Source organism: Abramis brama, assembly GCF_963993115.1.
Source record: "Abramis brama genome assembly, chromosome: 2".
NCBI classification, from domain to species: domain Eukaryota; kingdom Metazoa; phylum Chordata; class Actinopteri; order Cypriniformes; family Leuciscidae; genus Abramis; species Abramis brama.
In genome coordinates this window covers 35,048,387-35,061,552 of record NC_139964.1, presented here as the reverse complement: position 1 = coordinate 35,061,552, position 13,166 = coordinate 35,048,387, and the positions used below count along the sequence as shown (strand labels likewise).

Here is a 13,166-nt window from a genome sequence, read left to right as displayed (position 1 = left end):
ATATGTTTTCTTTAACAAAGGGATACAGTCATACAGATTTTGTAACATTCATGGAAACTCTTGTGTGTGGGAAAGGACTGCACATGACATGAGACAGGATTGGAGAGCAATGTTTGAGGAGAATTGTTTAAAAAAGTAGATGGGGTGAATCAAATTTGTATTTGGTCATGATCATTCCGTTCAGTCCCGAAGTTAACTGATAAACATGAAACATGAAACACTCAGTGAAACATGAAACGCTCGACTCAACAATATAATTGCATAGAAATGTTTTGTTTTGTTTTTTTAACACAAGTTTACCTATTTTCCTACGTACACAAATGGGTTGCTTTATTGATTAAATTTTTGTCTAAATTAACAAAAAAGGTTTGTTTCGACACATGCCAACAATAATAAAGGTAAAAATGAATAGTTTGTTCGGGATTTTGTGGAATCAGCTCCCATCGATGTTTGTTTCCCGTCGGCCCGTTATGCGGTTACGCTTCACATTCCACGCAGCGACAGTGGGAGTCAGAGCGTCTGTTTCGGGCAAAATCTGGGATTTTTATCGAAGGTAAGTTGCTCTCATATGGAGCATTGAGAATAAACATGTTTTACTTGTGGTTTTCGTTTCCAGAATGTGCATGATTATATGATTCCCGCTTCATACTATTGATGAGGTGAGGAGAACATGCAGCTTTTCTTGTAACGGTGAAAGTTATTAATGAAAAGAGCGTCACCACCACTTTATCTTTGTTAGCTTACAGAAAGCGTGAAATATTTGACCCGAACAAATCTTTTTCTTAGGTAACTTTTTGAGAAAAATCTTTATTTTTTTTGTCGTCATTAGCTTGCTTGCTTGCTTTAGCATAACTGTCCCTTTAAACGCGAGAAATGCCCCCGTCCACGTTTTCCCCCCCGACATTACAGGTCATTTCCAGCTGAAACCATCAAATCCATACATAGGCACTCTACAATAAAAAGTGAATCAAAAAAAGGTTTGCAACAGAATTACTGAGATATTTAACAAAACGTGCAACTTTACCTGCAATTAGTTTAAAAAAAAAGAATTGTTATTTGTAGATTTTCTTGTAGATTGTGTTAGTAACCCAACATTCTTCAAAATATCTTCTTTTGTGTTATGCAGAAAAAAGCAAGCCCTACAAGCTTGGAACGACATGAGGGTGAGTAAATGATGATTGAATTTTCTTTTTTCTTTTAAAAAGTATATATTTAATAAATCATATACAGTTTAAAATATTTACAGACAGATTTAGCGACAAAATAAAAGTTTTTGTATCGTGTTTAGATGCTTCTGTTTCTTTCATTTTCTCACATATTATTATTGCCAGATGAAAAAAAACCAAAAAAACATTAAAGGGTTAGTTCACCCAAAAATGAAAATTCTGTCAGTAATTACTCGCCCTCATGTTGTTCCAACCCCGTAAGACTTTCGTTCATCTTTGGAACATAAATTAAGATATTTTTGATGAAATCTGAGAGCTGGCTCACTCCTCCATAGGCTGCAAGGTAAATGATATCTGCCGGCCCAGAAAAGTTAGTAAAGACATTGTTAAAATAGTCCAAGTGACTACAGTGGCTCAACCTTAAGTTTATCAAGCAACGAGAATACTTTTTGTGCGCAAAAACAAACAAAAAATAACAACTTTATTCAACCATCTCTTCCATGTCATTCTCCTAAGTTGTTGACGTAGTCTAACAGCGCAGCGCTTCTGGGTTGTACGTCAGAACGTAGGCTCACTATTGGCCAGCATCACACACATGACCAGCGTCGGCCAATAGTGAGCCTACGTTCTGACGTACAACCCAGAAGCGCTGCGCTGTTAGACTACGACGTGAACTCACTCAGAGGCCCACACAGAAGAAAATGAATAGTTGAATAAAGTCGTGGTTTTTTTGCACACAAAAAGTATTCTCGTTGCTTGATAAACTTAAGGTTGAGCCACTGTAGTCACTTGGACAATTTACGATGTCTTTACTAACTTTTCTGGGCCGGCAGATATAAATTACCTTGCAGCCTATGGAGGAGTGAGCCAGCTCTCAGATTTCATCAAAAATATCTTAATTTGTGTTCCGAAGATGAACGAAAGTCTTACGGGGTTGGAACAACATGAGGGCGAGTAATTACTGACAGAATTTTCAATTTTGGGTGAACTAACCCTTTAATGTTTTTCTATCTGGCAATAATAATAATATATGTGAGAAACTGAAAGAAACAGAAGCATCTAAACATGATGCAAAAACTTTTATTTTGTCGCTAAATCTGTCTGTAAATATTTTAAACTATGTGATTTATTAAATATATACTTTTTAAAAGAAAAAAGAAAATTCAATCATCATTTACTCACCCTCATGTCGTTCCAAACTTGTAGGGCTTGCTTTTTTCTGCATAACACAAAAGAAGATATTTTGAAAAATGTTGGGTAACCAAAGAGTTTTGTGTGGACTGTCCCTTTAACATTAAGTTTACCTCAAAACACTACTTATAATAGAATATTTTGAATAATAGCTGGAATTTTTATGGTATGTTATGAAAGCTCTGTCTGAATTCATACACACTTTGACATACAAAATGGCATATTGTGCAAAAAATGGTTTGTTTGATGCTTCTAAGATTGTCACAATGAAGCCAGCCAGATAATATTAAATAACACTAAAATCAGCAGAGGTCACACAGGAACATTTAGTATCTGTTACTGGCATAAACAACTTCTATATCTGTATATATCTCCTCTGTTGAAAGGTAACCTGAACCTGGACAGCTGTTTCTCAACTGTACTGTGTATAGTTGCACAATAGAAGGGTTTTGGGAAGCTGGCAGTGAGTCTGCCCTCTCTGTGTAAGACATCCCCCACCTGCCAGCTACACGCAATGGAAGCGGAAGATCCCTTATCAGCCAAGTTCAGGACTCTGATTGAAGGACTCATGTTGACGACAACCTCAGAGATAGTCAAAATATTTAGCAAAGTGCTGCTGGAGACCAGGGTGGAGATCACCCGGAGCTGGAGGGAGATCGACTTGTTGAAGCAGCATTTGGAGGAATGTGAGCAGCAAAAGACAGAGGCCATCTTCAGGGCTCAGAGGGGTGACTTCAAACGAGAAGATGACGAGATGGAAGTGTCACGTGATAATTCTCTGCTTGGCGTACAGAGCTCAAACACACTCAGGCCAGGGGATGTGGTGAGTGGGCATGTGTTGTGCTGTCAATGTTTCCACTTGTTTGTAGTGCAGTATGAATCAGTCTATATTGATTCAAGCAGTGTTTCCAAAAAACAACACAGAAGGATTTTATTTCTTTGGCTAAAATCGGTCCAATTTTGGTTAAATCAATTGGTCATTATCACCAATTCTGACAACCTCACTGACATTTTATTTATTTAATGTTACATAATATTTATTTAATGTTTTTTTTTTTTTTTAGATTATTCTATTGAATCATTTATGCTCCTTTGATAATAAAAATGACATTTTTTTTTTTTTTTTTTACAGGGACCTGAAGAAAGAGCAGAAAATGTCTCCGTTGGGAAGAGAGGTGTCAGTCTGGGGAATGCTAAAGCCAGTGGACCAAAGACCGCACGGTCAATCAGACCAGGTACTCATTTTTAAGTTAATGAACTTGAACTTTTTGCAGCAGTAAACAAATTACAGAAAAATTCCTCTACAAAATACAAATGAATACTATATATAAAAGTGGAAATAAAGAACTGTACAGTGTTCATTAAATCAGTTAATTTTAACCTTAAAGTGTAAATTGCAGGTTAAATTTTTCACAAAGATAATGCAATGTGTTTATTAAACATAAAGATAAGAACCGCCCACCATTGTTTTTTATACCAAAATGCTAAATATAATATGAAAAGTTGGCACTTTTAACAGTGGTTTTAACCGCTCCCGCTCCCTTCCACTAGATGGGGCGTGACGTCATAAGAGGAACTCACTAGTAGAGTTACCGGCATAGTCATAGCTATAGATGCCTTACATAACTACAGAAAAGTTGGTTGTATGATTTATTTGATAAAAAAATTATGGATAAAATAACTCAATTGTAAACATACTCGTGTGTGCTGACTTCAAGGGGACCGTGATCCTGCCTGAAATGAGAATAAGCTATTCGCAAAACAAACGGGTTCAGGCACCGGGTTCAGGCACGTCAGATCAGCCGGTCGAGGTCGAGCTGTTCCACGTTCACCTCACGGCAGAACATACTCTCCACTGCTGATTCAATTGGGTGGCATAGCCCACACAAACACAGTGATGGACATCGATCTCTCTTTTTCTTTTCTGACAATAAACATCGGTAATTGAATCGTGAGAAATAGCGTGGATTGAGGAAGGGTATTACATGACGTTTGAGGCGTCGATGAGACTAGCGATTGGTGCCTGTGCAGTGTGTGCATCTCTACAGCTCTGATTTGGACTGACACCATGTAAGTAAATAATGTCTTCAGTCGTTGTCCCTCCTTGCTATTCTACATGACGGCAAGATTTTGAAAAGACTGGCTTGTTCCCTTATATTATCCGGGTTAAGTTTGCACCAGCCTAGACTAGCTCTAACGTAGCTAACGTTACTCACCAGGACACCTGGCCAACCCTCCACTCATTCTCCTCACACCAAGCATTAATAACTCTTTGAGTGCCATGGGTCCTGGCAATTTCCTCCCCTCTCTCACGTAGGGCTGTGGTCCATAAAGAATTTGATGGTTTCCCACATCCTCAGTCGTTCTCCAAATAGCCATAATACAGTAAGAATCTAGCAGAGTATGGGTTGCGAGTTCCTCTTGTGACGTCATTACCAGTTACTGAAAAAACACGCTACCTTCGAAGAAACCCCAATAAATGTTATTTTAATGCATTTTAAGACAGAAATAATTAAATATATACATATAGAGCACTTTAATTTACACATTAATTGGCTGTGGTGGTTAACCTGCAACTTACACTTTAAATATTATAGTAATGTAACAACTGACTCCCTGTATAGTTTACAGCATTGTTTTTTTTTTTTTTTTTCTTGAATCACTTTGCCATGTACTCTACTGTACCTGATATGAATCGATATAGAATGTAATCAAAATCGGGATAGGATTGCAAGCTATTGAATCGAAATCAAAATCGAATCGTGAAATTTGTGTCAATACCCAGCCCTAATTTTAAAGCATTTTTTCAATTTGGTTTTAATTATCATAATCTGGGGTATAAACCAGTGTTGGTATTGTTAACTAAAACCTAATAAAAATATAAAAAACATTTGTTAATTGAAATAAAATAAAATATAGATAATATATTTTAAAAAGAAATTTTGAAATGTTGCCTTGGCATTGGCTATTAATTGAAATGAAACAATTTTAAGTTGAAGCACTGAAAGTACTAAAACTGAAATAAAAATAAATGAAAGCTAAATAGAAATATATAAATATACAAAACTAATAAAAACAACAAAATCACGTAACAAACATTTAAATGAGAACTGAAAATGTAAAAAATATATACTTCAAAATATTAAATACTATAATTGTATATAAATAACACTAAATGAACACCATTATACAATGCATGTTTTGCATCTTGTTATTATAAATAATGTGCTCTCATTGAATTTTAGCAATCCTAATTTTTGCTTTTTGGTTGTTGTAGCTTCATCAGGCCATAAGGTTCAGAAAAGCTTTGCAACTGCTGAAAAGTGGCAAGAGACGAAATGCAAACAGCTTGTGGTAAAACCGAAAATAGTTTGTCCCACCAAGGTGTCACAAGTGCAGGGGCAGAAAGCATCATCAAGCAAGACGACATCACAGCCCACATCTGAAAAATTCAAAAAAAGAAAAATAATCAAAAAGCAGAATCACGCAAATGAAATTAGTGTTGCTCGTGGTCTTCGAGACCGACAGCACCTCAGCATGCAGAGACAATGTCTGTGTTGTTCATCGGATGAGTGCGATAACCCCTCCAGAGCCCAGCAGCAGGTACCTAGTGTGTATATCTGTCGTAAATGTGAGAGAAGATTTAAAACGGACCTCCTGTTCAAGAGTCACAAGTGCTCAATGCCTCAGAATTGCAACAGGTGTGGGCAGATGTTCACTACCCTTCAGGGGCTGACAGTACACAGTCAGGAAGTTCAACCTCAGTTCAGCTGCAGTCAGTGTGAGCAAATGTTTGCCACTCAGTGCGCTTGGACCGTGCACAAGAGGATCCACACCAACCTCATTGTTCCCAATGAAATGAAAGCTAAGAGGTTTGAGATCCGTCTCGAAAGAATCTCAGACTCCCAGCTGGAGGCTGCTTTGTCCTCAAATAGCTCTCCCTTGCCAAATAACTCTTCAAAACAGAATCTTTTGAGTGAACCGAATCCGGCTTCTGCATGCACAACACCTGGATCTCCATGCAAACGCGTTGCAGAATCCACAACGGTGAACGTACCTGAGACCAGCACGTCACAACTATCACCCCAAAGTGTAGCAGAAAACCCAGACTCAAGACCAGGAAACATGTCGGATTCAGGTGTTGGACAGTCAAGTGTCAGAAAAGTATATGCCGTCATGTCATCTGCCTCTTGCCAAATTCAGATTAGTGAAGATGCAAATGAATTGGAGTCAGCAACTGCACATGAAACTGAAAAAGTAACAGATGAAGGAAAAAATCCCAGTGCAAGTGATGAGTCCGGACTCTGTACTCCGCCGCGAAAGCGGAAAATGGCAGGTAATGTTACAAAAATAGAACATGCTGATTGAATGACATACAAAACTTGACTGGATTCACTGTGCTATTAGTATTCTCTTGCAGATTTATTTGTTAATTAAATTCTCATTGCTGATGTTTTTTCTGTAGATTGTTCTCATGACGCATACAATGGCGTGTTTCCTGTTGAAAATATTCTGAGATGGAGAAACAATAAGGTAGGAATAAAGTGATTTTATGCATCATCCCATGAGCCCTTAAATCATGCTTTAATCTGACATCCATTTAATGTTTAAAGGGAAGAAATGAAGTTCGGGTCAAGTGGATGCCTTGCACATTGTGGTAAGTCTTCTGATATCTGATATCACACCACCAAAGAGAACCACCAGTAGCTTTCAGCTTAACCTAGTTCTGTTCATAAAAGTGCAAGTCAGTGGTTTGTCACTGGAGTTGATAATCATAAATGGGTAACACGTCTTAACAATGAGGTTTCATTAGTGAACTTTAGTTAACTACATTAGTGAAAGTGACGTGATTTGTAGCCAAGTATGGTGCTCTGCATTTCCCCCATACAAGTACACAGTGAGTAGTGAATACACACCATGAACACACACCCGGAGCACTTGGCAGCCATTATTGTTGCGGCGCCGGGGAGCGATTGGGGGTTAGGTGCCTTGCTCAAGGGCATCTCAGTTTCAGGCTCATTATGCCACAACTGCCCCAAAGTTAACATAACATGGACATAACATTAGTTAACATGGACTAAGAATGAACAATAGGTAATGTTAACTTCAACATTTACTAATACATGATTAAAATCTAAAGTTTTATTTGTTAACATTAGTTAATGTACTGTGAACTAACATGAACAATGAACAACTGTATTTTTATTAACTTTAACGATGAATAAATACTGTAAGAAATGTGTTGGTCATTTGTTAATGTTAGTTAAAGCATTAAAGGGATAGTTCACCCAACAATGAAAATTACCCCATGATTTACTCATCGTCAAGCCATCCTAGGTGTATATGACTTTCTTATTTCAGACGAACACAATCGGAGATATATCATATAATGTCATGGCTCTTCCAAGCTTTATAATGGTAGTGAAAGGAGGATGAGATTTTTGAAGCCCCAAAAAAGTGCATGAATCCATCATAAAAGTAATCCATACGGCTCCGGGGGGGGTTAATAAGGCCTTAAAGACAAACTCATTTACTTTTCCATTATAATGACCCCTTTAATTTAGACACTTTGGTGTGGTGGCAGCTCCCAAAGCTAAACTCAGTTAATTATTTTTAAATAAATTTGGATTGCAGACAGGTTTAAACCTTTTTTTTTTTAATCCCTGAAATTTAATTTTCTATTTACATTTTATTTACTTTTCTTAGTGGGGCAAAGTTTCAGAACACGTGGGAACCAGCTGAAAGCTTTCCAGGATATTTGGATGACAAGAATGAAGAGCCAAAGAAAGACTAGAAGGATCAGAAATGATGTATATTGTTCAGTATGCTTTTATGAAGTTCTCTGTTTACACTAAGCATGTTTGCTTCACAATGCAGTTAATTTAATGAATGTTTTCTCTCCATGCCATGTTTTTCCTGCAATATATCATGGTTGTGACCAGTTCCACACAGTTACCCTAGATAGATGAGTAGTGAAGTTAAATAGGTAAAATTACATTTAATACATGGTCTTAAGTGCCTGAGATCAAAATCTTAGCTGTAGAGCTTGTCATTATTGTATAATAATTTAGTTTGACTTCAGACGTATTTGAGTGTTGAATGTGTATATTTACTTCTCTGCAATCCGTGGTTAAGATCGGTTCCTTTTGTTAGGTGTTGCTCAGTGTTTTAGATGTTTGTGGTGAGCCTTATATTGATGGATTCTTTTTATACCCAGCAGTCGGATTTTAAAATGCAATTAATTGACTAAAATAGTTGTGGATTTGTGTCTTTAACACTAAATATCAGTTTATTTGGCCTATCCAGTTAATGAGGAATGCCTCTACCTGCTTTGGACTTCTTGATATACTGAAGAATTATAATGTGGCCATTCGTTTGGTTTTTGCAACAGTTGTTGCAGGCTGGCAAAATAAAGTGGTAGATGTACTGAAACACACTAAATTGAATAAACCATTTTTAAACCTGCAAGACTCTGTAACTTCACCCATCCATGACATGCCACTATTTTCTGTCAGATGTATCTGTCTGTATGTTTCTGTGCTCTGGAAAAAAAATCTCATCATAGAAGACGAGATATGTTTATAGTAACAATAGTAAAAACTAACATGCATAAACTGGAAAAGCTGCAAAGCAGAATCAGCATTGTAAATAAGTGCGTGAACTGTCATGCTAACCACAATTAAATGCTACCTCTGAGTCTTCAAAAAGCAATGCTAAAATGTTGATCGATAATCTTTAGAATTTTTTCTATTTGTCTCGTACTGTATTTCAGAACAAATATGTAGGTAGGTTGTGGCTTTCACAGCTACGAAACTCTTAAATGTTTGTGTGAGTAAACCTATTTCCTTTGGCCAAACAACTTCCTGCTGTTCAAACAACTTTCGAGTGTTACAGTGCGTATGGATTCTGGTCTCAGAACAGGCGTTGGTGTCTGAATTGTCGGAAATAACCTTCAGTGAATAGGCAAAACTGATCCCATTACAGCAGCTAGTAGTGAACGTACTGAAAGCGGAAAGGAAAACAGAAATGATTTACAGAGAATTTCACCTGAATCGCAAGTAAAAGAGAATCTAACACTTGACTAAAGAAGTAAATGACTGCTTTTTGTTAAACTAAAGAAGTAAATGACTGCTTTCTGCTTAACAAAAATTCTTTATTCAATTGCCTTCTTTAAAAGCGAAAAATGTTTTAGTAGGAAATCACCAAGTATTTTCCTTTAACTGTATTTAAGAGACTATACCAATAACAACACTGATGGAAACATAAAAAAAACCCTTGCACTGGGAGTGGGCAGAGAACGGTTTTACTTCCTTTGACTGGAAATCTTCCAGGCTTTCAGAAATCAAGCAAACACTGGACTGACAACAATGGTGTTATCATGCTTAATAACAGGTAAGATTTAAAATTAAATATCTTATGTTTAATTTAAAAAAAAAACATTTAAAATAAACTTCATAAAATAAGTGCTATCATGCAATTTCAGTGTATCTGTTACAGGGAAAAAGGCTTGGTTACACAATTTTGTGTGCATTAAGCATATATTTTTAGTTAAACTTAGTCAATGTTTTTTAGTTAAAACAGCTCAGTTACACTTAGAAGATTCCAATATATCCAAGTCTGTGATTTTGAGTAAATGGAAAAGTCCTGTTAGTGCCTGACAATTTATGTTTTAGAAAGACTCTGTAATTAACAGTGCAAGGGAGTAACTTGTGCCTTCTACTCTGGCACAGGCAGTATATTTCTGATGAAGTGAAGCAATGTACAATATGGTCTTTATACATGCAGCCACAACCAAACCATAAGCTCTACTCTTCAACACTGTGGAAACCCCAAAAACGTCAACATAACAGAAACCATTTTAAATGTCAAACATTACTGAACATTAAACATTAAAAACACATAAAATAACACAATTTCAACATTTACTCTCTGAGAATGTTAAGAACTAACAATCCATCAATTAATTTCAGTTAATGCAAAAAAACAACAAAAAAACATGCATGTAGTCCCAACACAAATGGATTAAGTAATCATAAATTTTACTTTGAGTGGATTGAACACAATGCAATTAAGTTAGGACAAAATATATAGCAATTGTGTTGCTTCATGATTATCTTTTCTTTCTGCCAGTTCTCATAATTCTCCCCCTAAACCATTTGGAAGCAGTACAATTGAAAGAAGTTAACCTTGGAGACACAGTGGTGTTAAAGTGTAACATGTCTTTCTATGACATCCACTGGCTGAAGATAAGTGAGGGGCGGCCAATGGCTCTGATGGTCACAAGTCTAAAACATAATGGAGAACTGTCTGTCGTCTGGAACTATAATGAAAGTCGTTTTGAGGGTTTTATGGAGGAGCAAATGACTGGACTAAGAATTTCCCAAATCTCCACTAGCGACCTTTGCACATACCACTGTGCAACATTATATAAAAAACACTTGGAATTTGACAAAGGAGTGGAACTATACAGTAAGTGAGGGCATTGGATTTCTTGAGATATATGTGAGCATTATAATTATTAGTGTCTTTTCCTGCTCACCTTTTATATGTTGTTTTTAGCAAACCAACAAAGCAAAGAAAAACCCTTTGATCATGTAAAAGGTAAGAGTAAAAGTGCTGCTTTTCTATATATTTGGAAACACTCACTTGTAGTCCTTTTACTGATATATGTTTTTGAATTAAATATAGCATAAAATTGATTTTGTGAGCAAAATTCTTTCCCAACCCTCAAGATAAGCTCTTGTTTATTACTTATTCACTTTATTTCCTAAAAAACAGATTTGTCAGGAGGTCTTAATGGACTCTCTCTGCATTACCAAGTATTTGCAGCAGTGTTGTGTGTTGGCCTACTGGGAATGTTACTGGCGGTTTCTGTGGTGCATATGAAGACCAGAAAGAAAAACAAACAAAAACACAACATTGAAAAATAATTCCAAAGCCGTTTAACCCCTCCCCCATGTGGCACAGTTTTTTTTATTTTTTTTTATTTTTTATTATTTGTTTACTTGGTAAAGATCATTTCATGGGAAGTACAAATAAATTTACTCATTAGATTTTGTTTCTTTCAAAAATTCCATGTTGTAATCTTGTAGAATTATCTTTGTCTGCTTTCACTTGCGATCTTAATGTCCAGGGTGGCCTCAATTCTTAATAAATCAACAACAAAAAAAGGATGTAAGATATTTGGTCTTTATGTCTTCCTTATAACAGTATCATGCATGTGGTGTTTTAAGTAATTTAATTTAATTATAGCTTAGTCAATGTAAGGACCATGGCCCGGTTCCCCAATAACGCTCACTCTTAGCGCGCTAAGAAGACTCGAAAGATATATCTTATATTATTGTTAAATATTATATATTAAATATTAAATAAAACTTAAATATTGTTCTTGGAAATACTTTCCAGCATTTCAGTAATAAAAGTGTAGGTCTACATCTCGGTGCTCGGCAGTGATCAAAAAGGATTTAAACAGTGAATTTTGAATCTCTTCTTGTAAACTCAGAGATGTGGATTCAGACGGCAATTAAATTACCACACGACCTGGTTGTCAAAAAAACATTAGGTACTAATTTGGCCAGGGATTTTTACGCGGGTTGGGTGAGAAAAACACTGATATTATGGATTCGGACGGCACTAAAATCACCGACTTACCCCTGTAAATGTTTAAAATACCGGACGAGCCCATGATAAACAATATTAGCGTCCGAATAGGACTTAACTGACAGTAGCCTATGCTTTCACTGGCCTATAAAAGCGCTTTTTAATTAAATTAATAATATTGTATAATAATATAATTAAAAATCTAACAACAATCAGTGTAATGACAATTTTATTCTTTGCATGAAAACACTTGAATTAGCCTAATTGAATACTGCTGGGTGTATTAAAACTTCAGAATTATATTCGTATAGACCTGCAACAGTGATAAGGTAAAGCTAAGAGTGGCCCAGACCAACCTTACGAAAGTGTGACTTACAGAAGATATACTTAGCTTATGAACGTGTCGGGAATCGTGCCATAACGTTAAGAGAGAGGTTAAGGAATAGGTTAAGAACTACTTAGCGATAAGAACGTTTTGGGGAACCGGGCCCATATTCTTTTAGTTCAGTGCTTATCAACCTTTTTCTTTTTCAGCTGATACTAGGCTGTCAATTCATTCTTCACAAAAGTGGTTTATTCAGTGTAGGAAAGCCATAAACCCATAAAAAAGGCCTCAAGTGGCTTTGAGTTAAAGCGATGGTTCACCCAAAATTTTTAATTAGCCTATGATTTACTCACCTTCAAGCCAAGGTGTACATGACTTTCTTCTTTCAGATGAATACAATCAGAGTTAAAATCCTGGCTCTTCCAAGCTTTATAATGGCAGTGAATGGCTGTTTCTGTTTTTTGAAGTCCATAAAAGTGCATCTATCCATGATAAAAGTGCTCCAGACGGCTCTAGGGGTTAATAAAGGCCTTCTGAAGCGAAACGATGCGTTCGTGTAGGAAAAATAGTCATATTTATAACTTTATCAACTAAAATAACTTCCAACAAATGGCTGTACGCATCGATTTAAGGTGAAAAAGTAACCCTTGACCTTGACACAAAATGCATTGATGAACACGGAAGTGCAGAGGATAGAGCAAAACAAAACACCAGTCACGAATTTAGAAGTCTAAAACGAGAATTTTTAAAGAGAAATATCAGAGGAGCTTGAGTTTGTTTGAACCGTGAGAGGCGTCAAAGCTTGTACGCTACTCCTACATCCTACGTCATACATTGTTAAGTGTTACTCTTTTGGCGTAAGTCGACTTGCGTAGGCCGTCTGC

The 13,166-nt window shown here is 36.4% G+C and overlaps 1 protein-coding gene and 1 long non-coding RNA gene across 4 annotated transcripts; both read left to right on the top strand.

The window, feature by feature from the left end:
- The first annotated feature begins 93 nt into the window (after nt 1-93).
- Nucleotides 94-8,843, top strand: LOC311075524 (uncharacterized protein). Its single transcript, XM_084103018.1, has 7 exons — nt 94-553; nt 2,744-3,180; nt 3,490-3,592; nt 5,635-6,693; nt 6,823-6,890; nt 6,971-7,014; nt 8,064-8,843. Exons 2-7 carry the CDS (start codon nt 2,872-2,874, stop codon nt 8,149-8,151), a joined length of 1,671 nt encoding a protein of 556 aa, XP_083959144.1. The 5' UTR covers nt 94-553; nt 2,744-2,871; the 3' UTR covers nt 8,152-8,843.
- Nucleotides 8,844-9,195: 352 nt separating this feature from the next.
- LOC311075718 lies at nt 9,196-11,537 on the top strand. 3 transcript variants are annotated; one of them, XR_014604566.1, is made up of 5 exons: nt 9,196-9,415; nt 9,589-9,749; nt 10,488-10,826; nt 10,917-10,958; nt 11,136-11,537. It is a non-coding gene; the product is annotated as an uncharacterized lncRNA (long non-coding RNA). The 3 variants fall into 3 exon arrangements; XR_014604567.1 differs by having other exon boundaries at nt 9,196-9,446; XR_014604568.1 differs by having other exon boundaries at nt 9,196-9,477.
- The last annotated feature ends 1,629 nt before the right edge of the window (nt 11,538-13,166 follow it).

Bases quoted from the DNA above. Each gene is read 5' to 3' on its own strand.
- LOC311075524 (XM_084103018.1), top strand. From the start codon at position 2,872: ATGGAAGCGGAAGATCCCTTATCAGCCAAGTTCAGGACTCTGATTGAA. The intron at 3,593-5,634 runs GTACTCATTTTT...TGGTTGTTGTAG, and splicing joins CGCACGGTCAATCAGACCAG to CTTCATCAGGCCATAAGGTT. The intron at 6,891-6,970 runs GTAGGAATAAAG...TAATGTTTAAAG, and splicing joins TGAGATGGAGAAACAATAAG to GGAAGAAATGAAGTTCGGGT.